The sequence below is a fragment of the Vanellus vanellus genome (genome assembly GCF_965231255.1).
Source record: "Vanellus vanellus genome assembly, chromosome: 5".
In the NCBI taxonomy this organism is placed as follows: Eukaryota; Metazoa; Chordata; class Aves; order Charadriiformes; family Charadriidae; genus Vanellus; species Vanellus vanellus.
In genome coordinates, this window is record NC_138910.1 from 52,719,360 (window position 1) to 52,742,229 (window position 22,870).

Here is a 22,870-nt window from a genome sequence, read left to right on the forward strand (position 1 = left end):
AGATGGCCAAGTGAGAAGATCATGAAGGAGCACATTGTCATTAATGAGAAAGCTGGACCTGCTCGCTCCCAGTTGTGGGTTGGGTGCTGATCTGAGTTACTACCTTTTGCCTCCCAGGAGTCTCAGCAGGTTACATTTTCTTTTTCCTGCTCTGCAGCAGAGCAGGATTGGATACCTGCAGTTCCGGTAGTAAGTAAATTGGTGGATGAAGCCCCTTCTGGGTAGAAGCTGCTGAATGCTCTATGAGGACTGCAGATAGAAAGCATCATGGAATAAAAGCATATGGGTTTCAGTCATCAACACCCAAGCCAAAACAATTCCCTAAGATGCGGAAAAAATCATGAGCTTCCCAGGATGAACATCCAGTATTGTCTTCTGTGTCTTGGTGCTTGGGCAGTTCATTTGGAAGAGGGAGCATTGATGTACTTGCTCACCAGCAAGCAAAGGGAGAATGTCCTTGGAGTCCCACCAGAGAGGTTGATCTGCTACCTCAAGATTGCAGCTCCAAGCAATCCTAGGAGTGTTGGAGCTCTTCTGGGAGAGTTACAGCATCCTCTGGTGTTTGCCCATCCTCTTCATCCTGATGAGCTTTCTCAAACAAGGTGTAGTGGCTGGAATTCGTCTTCTGCTTATAGACCTGCATGTAGGAAAACATTCCCCTGATTCTGTGTTCAGTGTTGTCAAAAAAGAAGCTGAGAGCTGCCTCCCAAACTCTAGGCTGAATATTTCCTACACCACCTCTGAAATTGTTCACTGCAACATAGTGCCCACAAGTGATGAAGTTTATCATCAGCGGGGTACTGAGCGGGATTTTGTGAACACTGGGTTCATGCTGGTACCTTGACATTTTCCCTGGAGAAGCAGCTCTGGCTGGATATCACAGCATAATTTCACAGACTTCAGAGTTTCCTATCACTGTGCTGAACCTCTGATATGCAAACTTCGGGGTATTTATCCAGACACCTGACAGGTTGTCCAAGCAATGTTTCTTTCAAGCATTCATACTATTGATCCCAGAGTATCACCCTGACAGTCTGCAAGGAGTACCTGCTCAGACCTCTCCTTGGGGCTTTTCTTTGAGGTTCATGCATTGCGCTGCTGCAGGCATGTGGAAACAGCTTTCACCAGGACTGGCATGAGCCAAGCTGCACCGCTTCATTCTGCCTTCAGATCTGGACCATCATTTTCAGCCACCCCTGTGACTTCTGAAGAAGTTCAGCCTGATTCTTTATTTTTTTTAAGTAAATCGACTATCCTCATTCAGCATACTTTTAGGCACTTAGATGCCAGAAACCTAGAGTGGTCTCTGGGCAAACACAACGGAAACATCTCCTCCCCCTTTCCAAGGGACACGCTTGTTCCCCGGGACTAAAGTCGGGTCTTAGGATGAGCCCCATGCTGCGTCTCCAGCCTTCCCCTGAAGTTCCCAGTTTATGTAGTGGCTCAAGCTAAACCATACAAAGCAGAGTTCAGCTGGATGCAGAGCATCCATTTCTGATCTTTTGCACTGATTTCACTCAGGTGGATCAAAAGCAGAGCTTCAGTGATATCAAGGCAATTATGTTTGTCAGCCAGGCCCAAGTAAATTCGTTGGGTGTTTTCCCTGAAAGCCACACTGGCTTCTCCAAAGGCAGGAGAAAGGTCATCTGGGAATCAGGGCATCTGTCCCTGTCAAAGAAAGGGACACCAAGGAGGAGGCAAATAAAAAGTTGCAAAATGACTCATAGTCATTTTCAGATTGTGCAATTTCAGAGTCATTTCATTTTCTCAGTTTTTTTTTTAAACACATCTGATATTTTTGTGGAGTGGGTCTAGCGATTCCTGTGGAGCATCCCCTTAGTGGACATCCCAACCATAGAGGAACCAGATGCATCCACACAAACCTGTCTGTCCCAGGGGTGTCCCACCACCTTTCTTGGGCTTGGTGTGACATGCACGGGTAGAAGGTGCTTCCTTCCACAGCTAGGACAACGGGGAGGGGGGGAAAGAATATGCACTGCTTAACCTGAACTAATTCACCTTCCTCACCCAGCTGCACTTGCCAGGGCTGAAACGTTAACGTCTTTGTCTTCTCTTAAACTCGCTCTAGGTATCAAACTGGTTTGGAAATAAGAGAATCCGGTACAAGAAGAACATAGGTAAATTTCAAGAGGAAGCCAATATTTATGCTGCCAAAACGGCTGTCACGGCTACCAATGTGTCAGCCCATGGAAGCCAGGCTAACTCACCCTCAACTCCCAATTCAGCTGGTTAGTTTTTGGTTTTGTTTTTATTTTGGGTCATTAGTGTTTGTTTTTTTGTTCTGTTCCCCTCCCCTCCCTCTAATCTCTCTCTTGTTTTCTCCTTTTGGTTATTTCAATTTTTTATTTTCTGGTTTTGGTTGGCTCACTTTGTGGTCTTTAAAAAAAAAAAAAGGAGATGGGTTTGGTTTTGGGGGTTGTTTTGTCGGGGTGCTTTATTTTCTTTACTTTTTTTTCCCCTCTTTTCTCTTTTTTCCTCCTGCCCTTCCCCATTATGTTTTTCGTTGGAAAAAGCGATGTGATCAGACCTTGTGACTGACGATGCCACGTTGGGGGTTATATGCATGGATGGTAAACACAAAACCAGAAAAATTATCTGAAAAAAGATTGCTGGGATTGCTTGCACTTTGGAGGGAGAAAAAAAAAATGAAAAAAAGCCCTTGCATAATGGTTCTGTTTCACTGGGGCTTAAAGCATGAGTGGCCCTAATGGATAAAACCCAGCGTTGCCGGGGTGTCCTAACTCATGCCATTTTGCAGGTTGTTTTGGGTAGATTTTTATTCTTCGATTTTCTTTCTGTTGTGGTTACCTTTGATTGCTTACATGACAGTGTCTGGATCACCTGCAAGAGTGTGCCCTGTGTGAATTTTATTTTCCCTTTGTGTCAGCGCGATCCAGGGAAACTCATGAGTCGTTCCCTTCCCTTTCCCCCTTTCCTGCCCATTTGCTGTGGTTTCCATTTGTTTGTTTTGAGGGTCAAAGGCACAGAGCACTTTGCCCAGATTTCAACTCCTCTGCTAGAGAACGATGCTTACTTAGTTCATGCATGGTACCTGCCACGAGGACGACCGACCCAAAAATGATCCCAGTCTGCGGTCAGCTCGTTGTGCTCCCCTCCCAAGAGCGATGGAAAATTGGGATTTGTTTAAAAGGAGGAAAAAAGTGAACTTCATGGGTGCCATGTACCTCGTTATCCATGCAAATATTTGTGTGCCTGTTTTCTTTTTAGGGGTGGGAGGGAGAGTGGGAATGTGCCACTCTTGTGAGAAGAAGAGAAGACAAGTCCCTACACACAAACCCCCTTATTTCCAGGGGACATGTTACTTGCTAGTGGTCTGCTGCCCAGAGCCACCTAGAGCAGAGATGTTGCAGGTCAGAGATGCTGCTGGGAGGCATCTCTCCCACCTCTTCCTCGCCCAGGGCTGCCTGTGAGCAAGCTGTGCTGCCTGCTCTGACTCGGCTGAGGTGCTCAGAGGGCTCAGGTGGATGTGGCAGAGTTCTGCAGGAACAGATGGTTTGCAGGAATTTTGTTTGATTCTTTTCCCTTTTCCTTGCATTGTTTTAACTGCTGAAGATTTAGCTGCATTTTTAAAAATGTCAGCCTTTCCAAACAGCTCACTCAAAATACCTGGTCAGGCGAAGTCTCTTGACATTAAAAGCCCCGTGTAGAAAAGGCTGATGGACAGAGAGCGGAATTGCCTCTGTTGAGGGAGATACCTACTGCCTGTGATGCTGTCCTGCAGTCCACATCAGCTTGGACTGAAGAGACACAGCTTTCCTTCTTTTCCTCTTTATTCAACTGGAGTCAGATCCAAAGATCTGGAATAGCAAGGGAAGAGCTTCACATTGCTTAAACGGGTTTGGATCTGGCCTGCATGTAGTAAAGTAGGCATTTCCCCAGTGCCTGCCCAGTTAAATAGTGCTCTGGTGTGAGGCTGCTTCTTTGCCTTCCCTGCAGGCAGTAACACGGCTGTTTTAAAGATAAATTGGCCGGTACCCTGCAGTAAACAGCTAAGATAGTCCCTGGATAATACTACACTTTCAAGGAAGGACAAACAGTCTTGTTATTAACGTGTAAGACACAAGCTCCTGGGTCCTCTTTCTGACTTACTTGTCTGCACTTCAGAAACATCGACCTCTTTTCAGGTGCCTAATGTGGCAGTGGTGCTAAAGCAGCGTGTCAGTGCAAGGGGAGCTCGCGGGCCATTGAGATCCTTCTGCTATAATCAAAGTGTTTCTAACCTGGCCCAGATCCCACCACCCCCTCTGTACACTGCAGCAATGGCAGAGCAGTGGGGAATCCCCATTGTCAGCATCACAGTAGCCTCTGTGTCAGCTTGCAGAAATAGTGCATTTGGATGTCCTTGTAGTCCTCTCCTGAGAAGACGACTGGAAGGCCCTCAGGATTTTATCTCCCAACAGTGGCATCCCAGGTTGAGATGTCCCCAGTTGAGCCATGTGGATGTAATAGCTCAGTCAAGTATCTCTGTATTGTTACACTGTGGGGGCAAGGACTCGTCCTGAGGACATCTGAAGTTGTGTGACCTCCCCTGCTTCAGGTTGTCCTGGAGATGCTAGCAGCAAGAAGCACACCTGTACACACTAGGTCTGAAATAACCTGTCTGTGAAAGATTTGGAGGATGGTATCAAGGGCCATGAGCCACCTGGATGTGCTGAATTGCCCTGGGAGGAGCGTTGAAGTGGACGAAGAGGTGAAGGACTACCATGGATGATGTTTTATACCATGGACATTGTACGTGTTTTCAGGTCATTGGCTGAGACTTTGGTGAGGAAGGAGCCTGAACAAAGGCTGGATTTGCAGGGAATTTTTAGGACCTTCTGGTTTAAATACATTGTAGGGCATGTGGAAAGAAAGAGATTAGGTAGAGGACAGGTCATGAGAAAGAAGCGACCAGCAATGTAGTCCCTGGAGGGCAATGATGTTGGAAGAGGAGGTGGAACTGGATGTGATGGGACCTGGGACAGGAGCTAAATTCATTGCTGCTGTGGCTATGCAGGCCCATCTGTTCTCTGCATTGATGCCCATGTTACCGGAGATCAGTGAATGGCTACAGTCAGTCAAAGAGATTGGCCACACATTGACAAGGGCAAGGATTGCATCTGTCTAGCCATCTGGCACGTTCAAAGCAGGGTCCCCCATCCTCAGTCACCCAGGCCTGAATGTCAAACACCTTTTCATCCTGAATACACGCAGTTGGGCTTATATCAGCCAGATGTTAAATAAGCTGAGATGTCTGGCTCATTTGGGCTAACAACTCCCCATCCTCACTTTGATTGCCTGGACAATCTCAGCACAAAAAACACATGGCAAATGAAAGCTATTTTACGTGGACAGACCCTTTTGCCAGCCAGAGTCCTCAAGGGCCACACACAGGTGATGACATCCAGTGAAATCTTCCATGCAGAGCAGCCAAAATTGACCTGAACTGGTTTTTTTTCCTGCTCACCCTTTTGTTTTGTGAAAATCTTCTTGCTAAGGTGCTGATGGAGGGGACTGTGCTGTCTGGAAATTCATTAGGCACAGGCCTGACTGCTGTATCTTTTCTCCTTTGCCTTCGTCCATTTGTGGCAATCACTTGTCCAGAGTGCAGCGCTGCAGAGGATCCTGGTTCAGCACAGAGGCTGTTTTGATTATGGTCTCACTATCTTGAGTGTTGGTAGGCAAGTGAAAAGAACGAATGTCCTGCTGGGTCATCCCAGGCTTTTAGACCTGCTACCAAACTTGGTGGGTTTTTCCAGCTGGAGCTGGACAGGAGCTTACATGGTCCATCAAGTTCTTCCCTCATCTTTGGCCATGGTAGAAACAAAAGGAAAAGTTACAGGGTGGGTAAATTCTGTGCTCTCAATGCATATATGTCATTGCTGTTGACTTCAATTAGGAGTCTTGCATACATGACCAAAGTCAACTTCCGTGGTTCAGTATGCTGGATCTCTGTCTCATTGGTGGTAGGTGGTATGACGCAGCAGATGAGGATGGCTTGATTTCAAGTCCAATGAAGACCATTACCATGTTTGTTTATTCTTGATCCTTTTGAATTCTCAGATGCTTTAGAGAAATGGACTTGTTAGATGCCCTGGAAGATTTGAGGTGGAAGTGGACACTGTCAAAACATTAGAGAAGACATTAGAGAAGCTGGAGAAGAAGCTTTCTGAAGAGCTGGGGAAATGGAGCAAGAAACACCAGCAGTCAAGCTTGTGAAGATTTTTGAAGTGGATTTTGTTTATCAGAAATGTTGGAGGTGGAAGAGATCTCTCTGGGGGCATTGTTTTGATGTACTCTTTCACCCAGCAGCAAGATCTGAGTGCCATAGCTCGTTTAAACATTTCCACCACTCTTTCTGAAGCTGGCGATGCCCTGATAGAATCTTAACACTAAGGAATAGTGGTGATAGGTCTTGGATTTGACAAGATGATTGGATGCTGAAGATGAACCACTGTTCCACACTGCTACAAGTCATGAAAAGTGGGTATTTTGGTGTGTGTTTTTTTTGTCAACACACAATAGCATCAAGGGTCTTCCATGCCAAGATAAGAGTCCTTTCCTCCTGGGTCCACAAGCTCAAAGATGGTTGTTACCTCTCAGTTCTTGAGGAGCCCTGGATCAAATTATGACCACTGAAAACGTTTGATGTGTTCGCAGTGAAGCCTTTCAGAGAGAAAGATGAGATTTATGATGGAGCCTCCTCTAGTGGAAGGGTTTGACATGGTATTCCCAGATCTTGTTTCCATGGAGGATACCAGAGTCTCAGTTTTCAGGGCTCTTCGCATTCCTGCCCCCTCTCCCACCCCAGTGCATCAGCCCCTCTTAGTCGTGTCTCTAAGACTTTGGGCCATCATAATTTTCATACATGGCTAGCACGTAGGCAGTGGAGTGCTGAAGCAGCAGAGCGGCAGCGTAAAGGGCTCTCTGCAATTACGGCTCTGATACAAATGCATCCATACATGCGGGGCCATTGATATGCGCATATTTATCTTTGTATCCACATCAGCGGCAAGACATATTTACCGTTTAGATATGCACATATATTGTAAAAATAACCTGTGCCAATAGCAGCGTATATCTTGTGACATCTCCAGCACTCCTCATGATTTCTAAGACACCGGCGCTCTTCAGAACTGGAGTTTGTGGCTGTTTGTTTATCTTTATTTCCTCCCTTCCAGTCTTAGTTTTAGGGCCAGGTTTGTTAAGTTTCAATAATGTATCAGTCAAGTTTATGGCATTTTTATTTGTTATTATTGTTACAAGTTTCTTTTGGCAAGGGAAGGTGGGATGAAATGTTGCTCTGCTGGGGGCAGAGCAATAGCGACGCCCTGTCAGGCGTTCAGGGATTCCCCAAATCCTCTTCTCGGCTCTGCCATTATTTGTGTGATCTCAAAGGTTTCTGCTCACCTTAAAAGAACAGGAGAATATTCTTTGCTTCTTACGAGCGGTAGCTGCAAAACCCTTTGGTTTTCAGCCACTGCAGGAGTGCGAAGCCACATTACTGCCCTGTGCTTTTATGCCAGTGGTCAAAGCGATCATTCAGAAAACCCCGTAGGAAGCATCTTTGTGTATGTGAAAAGCGCCCGTCTTCATGCTGAAAGTTGAGCAGTGTCAAAGTGGGCTATCCTCAGTCTGCCAGCTTATTTCCTTCGGTTTTTTGCCTTTAAAATAGCAAGTAACCTGAGAGGTCGGGAAGTGACAGGAGCCCTTTGCCAGCTGAACAGAGGAGGTGATGGTTACAGCTGCCTTCTGACTAGTCCAGGTTATTTTATGCAGCGCTGTGGGATTACTCTCTGGAACAGGTTGGGCAGGGTTGACAGTGAACATAGACAATGAGCTATTCCTGGCTCTGCTCTTTGCAGGCACTGGTGGGAGGGTCCTGATCCAAGACTCGCTGTGCTCAAGATGAGTCTCTTGACTGTCTTGGGCATTGTATCTAGCACTGATGTTTCTGCTTTCCTTCAGTTCTGAGAATTGCAAGCACCTGACAAAAGAGCCAGTTGCAGAGAGCTACAGAGAGTTTAGTGAACATGAAGTCTTCAGCATACACTTTCCACCTGCTCCTTGGTCTCTCTTGGAGATGGCTTCCTTCAGAGGATCCTTCTCAGTCCACCTCTAGGACAGCTGGGGTCTGTCCAGAGTGTTTCTTCCCTCTCCAGCAAAGGGAGGGGGATTGCCAAGCGTTTCTCAGAGCGTACGCATGAGCCATAGTTGGGCAACTCCACCAGGACTGTGGTTGCCAGTCTTCCAAGTTGGAAGTGGCAGTGGAGATGATGAGAGTGTATTTGGGGTTGGAGCTGAAAGCGTAGCTGACCTGGGCCCCTGAAGTCTCTCCTTTCCAAGGCTAACGTCATGTATATAACCAAACCTTGCACGTTGAGCTGTCTCACACTTAACGCGCTGATCTGCACGATAAATTCTGAAATAATCCCATAAAACCTTTTTATTTATTTTTAATCCCCTTCCCTCCTCCACCTTCCAGTTACACAGTGGGTTTGTTTCCCCCATTCAGTAGTTGAGGAGGTGCTCAGATATCTTGAAGCTGTAAGCAGAAAGCCTTGTTTCTGCAAAGGCGGGAATTTTTTTTTTTTCTTATCTGTGGATTTTATTTTTTCCTGATCCCACCCAGTTGTCTTCACCGTTATCATTTTTTAGCGTAATGTTGGCAACTGGTGCATGCGGTGGGGAATTTGCTTACAGAGCTCATTCTCCTGGGGCAGCTGGCCCAGGAGGGCTGTGACACCCTTGCGTTCTCTCATGGCCCATCATGATGAAAGACACTTGCCAACGTGATGGGTACTGGGAGTCTAGCCCAGGTGCCTTCACGTTTTTGTGAGCCTTCACTCCTGGTGCACTGCAGTTCCCACCAGTGATGGGTTCCTAATGTCCTGAAGGCAAACCCCGTGGAACAGCCATGTCTGGACGTGCTCACCTTGCAGAGAGCGGTCAGGTGCAGGCTTACCCACCCTGCTCTGAGCTTCTCGGAAACAGCAGTGGTGTGGGCCGAGGCTTCCTCCGCTTTCAGTAGCGAGGCTTGTTTGGGTAACTGTTCTCCAGTGCAGTCTGCTGGGTGGACACCTCCAACAACCAAGATTTTCAAAGCTGCCTGAAGGATTTTGATGCCCTGAAATGAAGGGAAAGAGTTGTCCGAGTCCTCCAGGCTGGGTTTTGTTTTTCTCGGTCCAGAGCATGAAGAATCCTTCCTCCAGCTGAGGAGCTGTTGAAGAATGTTCTTGGCATTGAGCTGTAACAACATGTGGCTTTGAATAACCTCAAGAGTGCATCCCTTTTTTTTTTTTTTTGCTTGCTCTGTTCTTCATACTACTAACCTGACTGTGTGTTTTGTTTTTGTGGTTGCTTTGCATGTTGTTCCTTCCTCTTGGCTGAGAGTCATGGGGTGGATCTTTTTCCTTTCTGTGATTCAGGTGCCTCACTCTTTCCTTTCCAGGTTCTTCCAGTTCTTTTAACATGTCAAACTCTGGAGATTTGTTCATGAGCGTGCAGTCTCTCAATGGGGATTCTTACCAAGGGGCCCAGGTTGGAGCCAACGTGCAGTCACAGGTAGGGACCCATCCAATGTACTGCCAGTGAATGCATTAGTGTTGGAGGAGCCTTTGATTGTATTGGCACTTCTCCTTCCCGTCCGAAAAGAGCAAATCTCAACCAGCACAAACGAACCAACCAACATTTAAAAAAGGCAAACCAAACTGAAAAAAACAACCAACCAAAAAAAAGCAACAGCAACAACCACCAAAAAAAATCAATCCTAAAGAAACCAAAACCAAACACCCAACCAAACCAACAACCATGGTCTTGAGGAGACTTGCCCACACTTTGTGAATGCATTTGGCTCTGGCTTGATAGTCGTACTAGGAAGAGAAGAGGTTTAGGAGAACAGGCATGAACTCAAACGAAAGCAGCTGAGGTTTAGGTTCTGCTTGCTTTATTCTTCCAAGGGAAGGGCCCAGATGTTTGGACTGGTGTCTCATTTTACAAGGCTTCCACTTACTTCTTTGATGCTGAACCAGGTGTCTACTGAAAGGCAAGAAACGCTCAAATAAACAGCTAGATTTTAATTTATTTTTTTTTAATTAAAAGCCACCCCTCATCATCTCCCCACCTACCCAAAGCACAGCCACTCACACCACCCATGTACACACCAGCAAGACAGAGCAAGAGAGCTTTGAGCAGTGTTACTGAAACTTCAACCCGTGCTTTGAGCAAAAAGAAAGAATTAAAAATAGCCAGGAGCTCACTCAGATCTTCTACCTTCCATCCGATGTCCAGATGTGCCATGAGTCCGCTCTCTGGGGTCTATGGCTCTGTAGCGTGTTGAGAGATGACAGCCACCCTGACACTTCTGCATCGGGCAGGGAGAGCTCTCTAAAGCCGAGGTTGCTCCCCTTGCAGTGCTGGACGCAGAGCAAGCGTGCCGTCCGTGGGTGATGAGATGTGCTCATTGCGTGTGCTGCTGCTGGGGCTGGGCTGGGGGAGTGGAGGGAGAGGAACGGGGCGCCCAGAGGAGAGCTGCCGGTGCCCTTGCCATGGTAGGTATATTCCCTCTCTGGGCCCTCCAAAATGAAGGTGCTTGGCCAACTCCGAGGATCTCCTTCCACTGCCGTGAGCTTCCCAGTGCTTGGGGCTGAAGGGTGGAAGAGGGTAGGGGTAGGAAAGTGGTTCCTCAAGCATGATGGTGGAGCTGGCCACAGCGATGTGCTCCAGGAGTTCCCAGTTCCCACCCCATGCTTGCCACGCCATTCTCCCTCTCCACTCTTTTGGTCAACAGACTTGGGACCAAGGAGAGCATGACAGGGCCGCTGGGGCAGGCGGGGGGTGGTGAGGGAGGCAGGAGCTGTTTTCTGGCTGGGCTCTCGTCACAAGACGAACTGTGGTTCTCTCTTACCCCTCTTTAAAGAGGCACCTTTATTTTTTTTATTATTGTTATTATTATTACTGTTTGTTTGGTTTTATTTTGCTAAAGATGAACCAAAACGGCTTTGCCCACTAACCTTTCATTCACTCTAATTTGTGTCTTTGTTGTCGTTGATCTGTTTAGGTGGATACCCTTCGCCATGTTATCAGCCAGACAGGAGGATACAGTGACGGACTCGCAGCAAGTCAGATGTATAGTCCGCAGGGCATCAGTGTAAGGAAAAAAAATAGGCTCGGGTTCTTGTTTTATTTTTTTTTTTCTTTCATTTTTGTTCTCTCACTACCAATTATTTCAAAGCCATAGGGCTCAGAATGCCACTTAGTAGGACTTGTCTTTGCTTTTACGGTCACCTAGTTTATTGCTTCTGTATCGGTCACGCCAACGGCAGAGCTTTGCCCACAAAAAAAGTGGCGACCGGGCAGGCTTTGTGCAGGCAGCTGGCGTCTAGGACTGTCAGAGCCGATCAGTGTTTGCCTGGCACCTGCGGCCACACGCGCTCGGCTGAAAGGAGCTGCTAAACAGGTGACACCTCGCGTAACCACGGTGGGGAATGTCGCCGCAAACGCCCTGGTCCAGAGGTGGCTCCATGCAGAGGCCAATGGCGACTATCTAAAAATAACCCATCCCTGGCCGGCATCCGAAAGCACGGCAGTGATGGGGTTGGCAGCAATAACGATTGCAAATAAAAGGAGAAAAAAAAACAAACAAAGCCAACCAACATCAACCCAAGAAAACCTCACCCAACCAGACTGGGGGAGGATGCGAGGGAGGGGGGGGCGGTCTGCAGAGCATCTTCTCCTTGTTCTTGGGTGCGCTGGCGGGTTCTGACTAGCATGAAAATTCGTAGCGACAAGCTGTGTCGCACAAGGGGAAATCGATCAGACACACACAAGGAGAACCCAGTGTAGATTCGGGACAGCAATCCAACTTCATTTCTCAGATCAATCGTCCGCCATCTCAGCAGCGGTGACAGCAAGCTGGGAGAAGAGGGCAGCCTGGAAAAGGAGGCTGTGAGCGAGTGCCGAGTGGGTGGTGGCGGTGGTGTCCGGGGTGGCATGGAGGAGGGGGCGGCTGACCCTGGACATGGCTGGCTGCCACAGTCCCTGGCGAGGACACTGAAGGTTGAGGTGGGGTGGTCTCAAACTGGGCAGGAAGGTGGTGGTCCTCCAGGTGGGATGGTGGTCCCACGGCCAAGCACCTCATCAAGGTGCACTGTCCAGTCCCATCACTCTCCCAGCCAAGGCTTGTGCCATTTGTCACCTTGTGTGTGACTGTGTTCTGGCCATTGCCATGTGAGCGGCCACCGCCAGCGCAGGGAGAGGGTGCAGGGAGAGGGGTGCAGCAGGACAGGGGTCTGCGGTCCCCTCTCCTGCGGGCGCGGGGGCTTAGCGGGCGGTTTGACGTCAGGAGGCAGGGAGGATTTGTGAAGTAATGTAATTGAACATGTGCAGATAATTATGTCTCATTACATAAGCCCGTTGCAAAAACGGCGCTTGGAAATGCCACATGAAAGAGCCTATCGTTCCGCATTAATTTCTCCCTGCGCTGAATTTATTCCCTTTCTGGCTTTTTAATACTTGGAGAGTAAATGAATCGCAGGCTGATCATGATAAGAGATGATACTTTTGTATAAATTAAAATACCCCCAAGGAAAGAGGCTGAGCTGATTACGGTTGCAGTTGGCTTGGAAAATAACAGTGGGCTGGGTTAAGCCAAAATTTGAGGGGGGGAGGGTTGCTGCTGGGAACTATGAGGCAGGGAGGGGGCGATGGGGGAGAGGAGAAGAAAGAGGTAGTGGAAACTCAAAAGCTGAATAGAATGAGGAAGGCTGGGCTGGTATTTCTGGCTGTGGTACTAGGAGAACCACTATTACCACAAGCAGCACTGGGAACTGGTGAGCTGAGAGCTGCAGGGGCTCAGCGGTTTCCCCTGCACTCCCCAAACGGGGACCCGGGATGATGGCAGCTGATGGCTCCTCAGGTTGATTTTCAGGGAGGACAGGAGCCCAAACTGGCCCGAATTGGATGTTGTTCAGAGAGAGGCAAGGTGGTAAAGTGGGCAAAGGGACCACCTGGGTTTGGGGGATGATGCCTTGTTTTCACATAAAGCTGTGGTGCACAGGGGAGCAAGGTGTGGGGAGCAAGGCAGGGAGTCCAGAGCTGAGCAGCTAATTTAGGAAGCATCTTCTGGGTTGTCTCTCTGTCCCCAAATGTTTTGCTTCCCTGTATCCTGGAAAGCATGCTCCTGCTTGTAGCTTTTATTGTCACTCAAAAGTCTTCCCATCCAGCTAGGTCCCCTGACAAACCCCAGTTTGTCCACCCCTGAAGTGTGGCTGTCTTCTGGGAGGCATTGGTCCTGGGCAAAGTCCTGGGGAGCTGCTCAGTGCAGGCAGGGTGGCTGTCTCGTAGCAGGCAGGGCTTCCCTGCCTCTCCCCTGAACCCTTTAACGCCAAGGAAGGGCAGCAGGATGCAGAGGAAAGCTGCTAGTGACACAGAAAGCTGCCGTCCCCACGTCACCCGAGGATCCCTGTGAGCTGCTGGGAGGAGATGAGCCGAAACCTAGTCAAGAGCCCTGTCACAAAGATGTCTGCACGGCGCTGAGGTTAAGTTATCCCCAGAGCCCGTCAGGGCTGGTAAGTCAGCGGCAGGTTGCCCAGCTCCACTGCTGCAAACCTTGGCAGGGGAGACAACACTCGGGGTTTGCCTTCCTTGATGGAGGATGAATTTTTAAATGCATGTAAGTCATGACAGCTGAGGACAGGAATCTACCCGAAGCCCAGTTCCCTACGTGGCTCTGCTGCTCGACGGCTGACAGACCACTCCGCGGGGCAAAAAGGGCTGGAGTTGGTTCTACATCGTTAGCAGGATAATGGGCGATGTCCCAGCCATAGTGATCTCTGTGACCTGCAGTGATGGCTGAGGTAGAGCAAGAACAGCCGCCTTCTCCTCTGCAGTTGGAGATGGCATCAGGCAGTGCTGGTCCTAGCAAGGGATAAGGATGCTCTTAGCGATGGAGGGGTGGTAGAGACAGGAGCTGTCTTGAGGAGGCTTGGGTACCCTGTCTTGGGTAGCACTGTGAGGAAGGAGGGCCCCTCCACTTGAAAGGAGGGACTGTTTGGAGCCTGGTCCAGCCCTTTTTGCAAGCTTTGAGGTTGGGGGTTTTGCACCATTAAGTGAAAGGTGACTGGTCCCTCCGCACAGTGCTTGTTTACAGGGGTCTGTGTCTGTACCCAGCTGGGGGTCCCTGAGGCTGGGGGTTTCAAAGCATTTAGATGTCCAGGTTCTGGTGGGTTCTAGTAGAAGTTGGATCTTTATTGCCATAGTAAACTGGAGGGTCATAACCCAAAACATCTCCCTTTCTGCTGCTGTCCAGTGACCTTAAATCCACAGTGGTTAAGGTCCCCCATCTGCTAATTAATGAATGATTTATAGTCATCTTAAAGAAAAACACTTTCAGAAATTTCTTTTTCAACTTTGTTTAATGTAATATATAGATTGTTTAAAAGTCTAAAATGAGGGGCTACTTTTAAAGATCATCAGAGTGCAAGGTTTTTGATTTAAAAGCACTGTTGTGCAGAGCTGTGCCTGTTGACAGAGCAGTGTGTGTTGCTGTGGTGGCAGTGGTCAGTGGCAGGTTGTGCTGTTGAGTTTTGCATCCACTCCTGTCAGCAAGGAACACCAGGCACTGGTACCTGTAGGAAGTGAGACCTCCTCGCTTGTGCTGAGACCCTTTTCTCTTAAGAATTTGGGTCTTGAAAAGAAAGTCATTGCTCTGCTCCTCAGCAAGCTACTGTTCACCATGATGATCACAAGTTGGGATATGGAAGCTGGTCTGGCAGGGCTTCAGTGCCTGAGCCCCAACTGTCAGAGATGCCTTGGTGTGTCCTGAGACTGCCACCGTGACCCTGGGAAAGTAACGGACAGACAAGGCTGGATTCTCTGGTGTGTAGTAAGAGCTTCAGGAGACCCTGATGGGGAATTCAGAGATCTGAAACCTCTTTGAGGCTACTCCCCATCTATCAGACTTGCCGGTATTTGGTGTGTTTGGGGGCTGACCTGACACACTGCCATGTTGATGGTGGGACAGGGATTTGGTCACAGAAGGTGGGAGCTTGAGACAGCTTCCATGCAAAGCAGAAGGTTCCTTTAAAGATTGGCAGAAAGTCATCTCCCAGCCCCACATAGGAGGCCCGGGCAGAGAGCCAACCAGACTTGCTGGAGGTGACAAAAATGCTGTGAGACCTGCGGATACAGGCACCAAAACCAGTTGCTTCAGCAATCCCATCACCAGGGCTCCACCACTTGGACAGCCACCAAGGCCTTGCCTGTGCTCTGGCACCAGAACACGACATGAAGAGATGTCCTGGAGACCATTGCTCTGTCTTTGGCTTCTGCCCTTCCTGAAGAAGTCACAGCTGCGTGCAAGGGCTCCTCAGAGGGTGTGTGAGGAGCAGCAGCCTCCCCTCAAAAGACTCCTTTGTCTTTGAGGGAGATTCCAAGAGATTTACTACAGTCAGATCCCAAGGGAGCTCCTTGCTTCAGAAAGAGGCAGGGCCAGCTGGGTGGAATTGAATGCATCCTGTACATGTCTTGGTCTGTGCAGCAATAGGGTGAACTCTAGGGAAGCGGGGATGAGTGTGGATGGTGCCTGTGTACCCTCTGCCTGGGGAAGGATCCAGCCTTCTCATGGAAGGCTTCTGTGTACCAAAGGATATCAAGATACTATAGTCATGGCCAACCATGGGACCTTCTTTCCATTGTTTGACCCACAAGTTGGGGCCTTGCCAGACTGGGGGAGCAGGACAGTGTGGGGTCTGTGGAGGGTGCCCCAGTCCATGTCGGCCTGTCCTCAACATCCTCTTATCTTCTCACGGGATACCACTGAGGTCATCATCGTCAGCACAGGCTCCTGCAACACATGAAGGGTGATTCCCAGTCTTGAGTACCATGGGTCTCCCCAGCATTTTGGGGGACAGAGCGCTAATCATCGAGGCACCGCAGCCGATGTCTGCAAGATGCTCTCCTTCTTACTCCTTCCAATCATGGCTGGCACGCAAAAGCCTTGCTAAAAATAGTTGAGCACAATAGGGACGGAGCCCTGCTCCACGCGGCCCCCTCCGCTCTCCCCCCCTCCTGCTCGCCGTAATGACCCTGCAAACACTAAATGGCATCTGAGTGCATTAAGCAGCAAACTCTCTGGTGACATAGCAATTACGGCTCTGAAATAGATTTGGTGCGTCACGGAAGATAAGGGTTTTGAAAGTTTCTGTTGTGATTATAGCTTGTAACTCCAACAAATAACAGGCTTGGTAATAAGAGGCTGCCAGCACAGCTATTGTGGTTCTCTCTCACTGATGGCACGTAAATTGCTATTAATGTCCTAAGTGTACTTGAATATGCCAGTCTCAGGGCGGTGGAGTTGGCTCTGTGTCTCTCTTTACGTGGCCTGTCATTGTCGGGCTGATAATCTACAGTAATTGCTGCCTCTTGCAGCGGTCCAAGACATGCAAGGGTGGATATTGCGTCTCAGGGAGCACGGGGATGGTGGGTCAGCGCCCGGCTGTGGAGGAAAGCTGGTGGGGGTGGTGGGCATGGTGAGGTCTCTGCAGGTGGGCGGCTCATGGTGCTGTTTGTGCATAGTCTGCTGTCATGCTTGCACCCAAGGTGAAGTTGAGTGGGATTTGCTCACCTGCCAGCAAGCTCAGGTCGCGATTCCTGTCTTCCTTACTGTTGCCTGAACCCCCTTTGCAAGGGAATATGTTTGCATACTCCCATGCGTGCATGGAAGATCACACAAGCCTGTTGTGTGTGTGTGTGTGTATGCACGCCTCTGTCTTGTCTGCGTTGTGCATGTCCCACTGCGAGGCGGTTTCCATCCCTTAAAATGGGGGTTCCCACAGCTCCCCCTCTCAGGCAGGCAGGAGCTGGTCGGCAGTGTGGACAGCCCGCTGCCAAGTCCCAGAAGGCTTCTTGGCACAAGGAGGCTTTTCCTACCCTTACCCCACTTTGCGGGTCTGTGGGTTCCGAGCAAGCAGAGGCTGTTCAGGCTGGTGGTGGATGCCCTGCGCTGGAGGCAGTGGGACAGGAAGCCAGAGAGGGTGAAGCAGCCCAGGCACGTCTAGCAGCCAGGGTGGCTGCTGCCGACTTGAGCTTGGGCAGGAGCTGGAAAGGATTAATTAGCCAAGCACTGAATCAATGTCAGAGCGAGGAGAGGAGGTTGGGTGCAACATCTGCTCCTCTCCGAAGGGAATGGCAGCCACGGAGGAGCAGCTTCTGTGCGCTGTCGGCTTCTGCCTGCGGCAGCCAGGGCCCTCCAGTAGCTGTGCTCTCGAGAGGTTGGAGAATTTGGTTCTGCATCTGTTTTTAGGAGAAGAAACAAGTTGTCTGCTGTGCTTTGCTGTACAAACCCTTAGATGGATATGCTGGTGGCATCTCTGTTGCACTGTGGCTTGGGGTCGCTCAAGGAGAGGTGATGGGGAGTGTGGAGGACCAGCCCCGGGGCAGCAGAAATTTGTGGGTTTACTGCAAAGCAAGGAGGGGAAGGCTCTTGTGTTGGGAGCAGAGAGGTGGCCCAAATCCCCAAACGCAGCCTTCACAGTGGTGGGAGAGGTGTTTGGGCAACATGTTTTCCCTGCGACAAAGCTTGATGCTGATGGCTTCCCCCCGCACAGGGATGGTGCAGTCGGAGGGGTGCCTGGAAAGGCAGCGATGGGGGACATGGAGCTATGCTGGGGGACATGGCACGGCTCAGCGGTCCCTTGGGACCCATTGCTTGTTCTGCATGGTCATGGCACCTGGGTCCAGATAATGTCCCAGAAGAGGGTTTCTGGAGTGAGATGTTTGCTATTTTCCTCATTCTGTATGGGGAAGGGTCCTATTTGGTGGCTAAAATAGCTGCAAACAACCAGAGCTCAGGGTTTCTGCAGAAATACGGGTTTTTTAAGGGACAGAATTTCCATAAGCACTGGCATTTTATCAAAATCACTGTTTTCGACAGAATTGTTTCTGGCCAAAATTGGTTTTGGCTCCCACTGATGGAGCCCCATGGTCGGCTGTTGGATGGGCGAGCTGGAGGGGACATCTTTGCCTCCTACATTGGCCCCTGCCAAGGGAGAAGCGGGGGCAGTGGCAGGGGGTGTCCAAGGTGGACGGGTGACTTGGGCAGGGCCGGGCGTGCCATTGGGTGACTGACGTCTCCGTGTCTTCCTTCCTGCAGGCTAATGGAGGTTGGCAAGACGCTACTACCCCGTCGTCGGTGACCTCCCCCACAGAAGGCCCTGGCAGCGTTCACTCTGATACCTCCAACTGATCTCCCAGCAAATTGCATCCCTGGCTGAGCCGGCCCCGGCGGGGGCAGGAGGGGAGGGGGCCTCTCCTAACACCGCAGCAGTCAGACTGGAGGTGAACCCAATCAGCACACACAAGAAGACTCCTCTTCTCTTCTCTTCGTCGGGATGCTTTTTTCAGCCAATCTGGACACTTCTTTATACTCTCTTCCCTTTCTTTTCTGGGTAGAAGCCGCTCTCCCCCTCCCTGCCACCGCCACAACACCACTCCCTTCCCTTCACCCCTTCCCACCGAAGGATGTGTCGACAGGTAGAAGGATTTTAAGGAGGAAAAGCAAAAATCAACTGCCGCCACACAAAACAACCCCAAAGCAGTGTATGGCCTCGTGCTGGGTGTCTTTCTGAGGAACCACAACTGTACCTCAGTCACGTCTCGCTCCTTTACTAGCAGGCAGCCCCCCTTGCCTCCTCCATCTCTCACACTACCTCTCCATAGGGAAACGCCACCGCAGCCCCTCTGCCGCCTCGTCTCTGCTGGCCCCGGCCGCAGCCAGCGCATTGCCTTCCCGTGCCCAGCCCTGCCTCGGTGAGCTATCCCCTGGGCACTGCCGGTGATGGGGAGGGTGGACGCAGGCCACCGTGCACATAGGAGAAGGAGCCGGCATGCTTCCCTTCACTTCCAAAAGGTACCAGCCCGTTCCCGGCCCCGGGGAAACCATCAGCACTTCCCGGTCCCTGCCCTGCTCCGCCGCACATCCCTCTGGCTGCTGTGAGCTGGGTGAGCCACGAAACCCCACCATCCTCCCTGCCTGCTGTTGGAGGGGAGGAGAGGAGGGAAGGAAACAAGGCAGAGGTGGCCATCACTGATAACGAAGGCACTGAGCACCTCCGTGGTGGTGTGTGGGATCAGGCACTGATGATCAATGGGATCCCTGCAGTTTTCTCACAGCACCTAGGGAGGCCGGCGGTGGAGTATTTTCTGGCAAGGAGAGTGTCATGGGGTGTTGGCTCGTGGTTTTGGGAGCTTGCCGCGCTGTGGAAGAGGAGGAGATGGGGTTCCCCAGTGCAGACAGGACCCACAGAGGTGGGTGACACCCGCTGCAGTCCCAAAGCCCTGCCGGGCAGGCAGTGAGGGACGGGCAGCAGGATCCCAGAGGCTGGATATGGTGGGGTGGGCGTTGTCGGGTGCTTTTGGTAACAGTTAATGCAATAGGTTTGCTTGAGGGTGAAGCTCTGTAGGATGGGCGGGCGCTCTGCTTGTGGATGTCTTTCTGCTGAAGGTTCTGGTTTTATCCTGGGAGTTACTCTGGGCAGTGGCATCCCAAGCTGTGGGAGCACTTGTAGGGTTTTCTGCTCAGCTTTTCTGGTCCGCTTTTTGGACAAGCGGTGATGGGTGGTACACAGGGCTTCATCCTGCTAAAACACCCGTTTGCGTAGCCAATGCCGGGAGGATATGGCTTTCATTGAAAAGTGGGGTGTAGAGGCACCGGTTTGCCCTGGGCAACAGGCTGAGCTTCGTGCCAGGGAGGTACTTTTGGCCACCAGTTCTTCCAGCAGGCACGAGGAGACTGAGCCAGCCCATGGCAAGACCCTGGGTGTCATGGGGACTGATGTGGGTGCAGCACGTCTGGCACCTTGTGATGGACCCTAATACCTCTTGGCCACATCTCGTGTTCTTGCACATCCATGCCCACCCTGCCCATGCTGGTGCCGGCCATCTCAAGATGGGAACTGTGCCAGCACAGACCAGCATTAAGCAGGAACCATTTAAAATTAAAGGTCTGCCGGAAAAATTTCCACCCTTTTTCTGGCAAAAGGACGTGCCCATGGCTCTGACATGCACCTTGCAGCGCGGGGCCAGCAGCGTGACTCGCCTGAAGTGGAGGTGAAGCCTGCCTTTCCCTGGGGAACAAGCCCAGAAGGTTCTAAAACTGAAATTTGCGACCTTCCCCCAAATAACAAAAGTCCCCATTCAGTGGATTTTCTGTTTCTGAGATGGCGGGATCAGAGTAGGATGTGAAAGGTGGACAAGAAACAGCACAAGCTGCTCCTTGTATAGTTCTTAATCTCCAGCGGTGAGACACATTCTGCTTCTCCTCTCACATCTGTGCCCGGGGACGGGGACCATGCTACAGAGTGCGATGTGATGTGAGGTCTAGGGCTGCCTCCCAGCTGGGACTATGTTAAGAGCAACGAGAAGGTTGGTTCCCTTCAAGGACAGTTAGGAGATGCTGCCCATCTTCCCAAGCCACGCACTTCCCGCTCTCCCCCTCCCATGACCTCCCCCAGTGCAGCCTTTTAACCATTTCCAGCTTATTTTACATGAAACCGTTCTGGCAAAGCATTTCAGGGATGTGGGACTGGGTTAGGTCTGTTGTCCGGAGTGCCGTGCCTGCGGGAATGCCACTGTACCTCTTGGAAACCAACCGGGAACGAGCCGAAACCACCCGGTCACCAGAGCCGGCCAGTGCTGGGGTTGCCTTCCCCCTGCCCTGCAGCCGCTGCGCCTCCTGCCTGCACCCCCTGCCCGCGGCACTCCTGCCCCGGCAGCGCACGCGCTCCTCCACGGTACTTTGCAAATCATCTCCTGGGTTCCCCGGTTGGTCCCTCCGGTTCGCGTTGGCGTAGCTACTCGCTTGCCTTTTTCTTTGCTTTTTTTATTTTTGGGGTTTGTTTCTCCTTCCCTTTCCCCCAGCCCCCCTCCCCAACCCTGAGTGTTGTGGGGTTTTTTTCTTCTTTTTTTTTTTTTAATTTTTTTTTCTGCCCAGAAAAACCTGACTTCGATACCAAAAAAACAAAACAAAACAAAAAAACAAAAAAAACAAACAAAAAAACCTGCAGAAACTCAAAAAAAATAAAAACAAAAAAAAAACACAAAAAAAACTCGACGATTCTTTCAGCTTTATTAACATTTTCCATTGTTTCTTGCGATTTGTGTCTCGTTCTTTGTAGTATTGATGATAACGAACATTTGATAATGAATGTTCTTGTATATTCAGATAAAGGAGAGAAAAAAAAAACCAAAAACGCAGTCGGAATTTAATAGTGTTTATAATAAAAGAATAAAAAATGACCCTCTTAGCACGCAAAATGGAACAGGGGGAAGGTCCCGTCCCTGTTCTTTCTGTGGCAACAAGCGCTTCATTCCTGTATAGTTTATAACATCAAACTACCTACATTCATCTTCTTTTTTTTTGTTTGTTTGTTTTTCCCATGGTTTGTTTTTTTTTTTTTTCCATTTTCTCGCATTTGTGAATTAGTTCAAGAATGCTAGAAAAGTGTAGAGTTGTGCACACTCATTTCTTCTTACACAATGTTTAAAAAGTGACGGTAATTCATTTTGTAAAACTTTAAAAAGAAAAAAAAATGGTTGGAATAGTGAGCATTAATAGGTACAGTCTAACACTTTTATGTTTCTTAACGTTGAGACCCAGAAATTACTTTTTTTTTTTTTTTTTTTCATTATTTGGGAGGGGAGAGGGGGCTTTGATGATGATGCTGAGTTTATTAGGACCTTGCCGAGACGACGGCCTTGCCGCTTCCCCTGTGCTTTTGAGCTGTGACCCAAGTGATGTGAAAAGTGATGGTGGTGGTTTTTTGGGCGGGGGTGTTTCTCTTCTCCCGGGGTGTCCCTACACATTTTGATACCCAATCCCAGAAGATCTTTCGGTGGCTGCTCTGGGGCTGATGGGTGGGAATTGTATCCCCAGAGAGAGATGTAATCCCAAGAGATACTGAGGGGTCATGGGGAGTTGGGTGCTGACCCCCCCCATGCCTGGGGCGATGCTGAGCTGCCTGGAAATGATGAAAGGGCATCAGTCCTCCCCAAAATGTGTAGATGGTGGTCTTCAACGGCTTTATGCTCTGCCCCAAATCCTGGCGGCACCCTTGCTCTGAGCATTTGCTGCAAGAGCCCTGGCTTGGAGGCATCTATCAGCCCAACTGCAGCTCTTGGGCCAAAAACGAGGGGTTCAGAGCAAGGAAGGTACCAACCTCATTTTGTCCATGGACCATGTTGGGGATGGGGTCTCAGTATGGGCCCCAAGCCCCGGCTGCACAGAGGCCGGGACGTGACAGCCCCCCAGTCATGGTGGAACATGGCCAAAATGCCCCCAAATATAGCCCAAAATCTTGGTGGCTGCGGAGTGCGGTTCAAGGAGAAGCACTGAGGAAGATGCTGGTTGGCATCGCTTTAGTTTTCTCTTCGAAGTTTCCTTGCTCACCTCCCTCCTTCCAAAAAGCTGAGCTTTTCACATCACTGAACGGTTTAGGGTTTGGGGTGTTATTTTTAATCCCAAGGTTTCCTGGAGACCTTTTGTTTTCGTACACCTTTATTATTATTATTATTATTATTAAGATGATGTAAATCAGATGTTGCCTGGGGGGTTGGTTTTGTCGGTTTGCTTTTTTTGTTCTTGCAAAGCCCTTTCTATCCCTTGTAAAGATGATCCAGTTGTTCTGAGTTGCTTTTTCTTTTCTATTTTTCCCCCATCTTTTTTTTTTCTCTTCCTAATGGATTCCAAATATTAAAAAAAAAAAAAAGAAAAACCCTAAAAAAAAAAAAAAGACTCTCTGTTCCGACCTGGTTTTGAAACTTTAAGCTTTTCTGCTTCTGTAAAGAAAAAAAA

General features: G+C 49.7%; 1 protein-coding gene across 2 annotated transcripts in view; it reads left to right on the forward strand.

Moving 5' to 3' along the window:
* The window catches only part of PBX1 (PBX homeobox 1), a 134,541-nt gene extending 111,953 nt beyond the window's left edge, over positions 1-22,588 (forward strand). Inside the window, exons 6-9 of one of the 2 annotated variants that reach the window (XM_082484550.1) lie at positions 2,090-2,249; positions 9,473-9,585; positions 11,081-11,170; positions 18,173-22,588. In XM_082484550.1, the coding sequence (XP_082340676.1) occupies positions 2,090-2,249; positions 9,473-9,585; positions 11,081-11,170; positions 18,173-18,265 (456 nt within the window). In that variant the 3' untranslated portion in view covers positions 18,266-22,588. The remainder of the gene's footprint in view (positions 1-2,089; positions 2,250-9,472; positions 9,586-11,080; positions 11,171-18,172) is intronic. The other variant, XM_082484551.1, reaches the window with a different exon arrangement.
* The last annotated feature ends 282 nt before the right edge of the window (positions 22,589-22,870 follow it).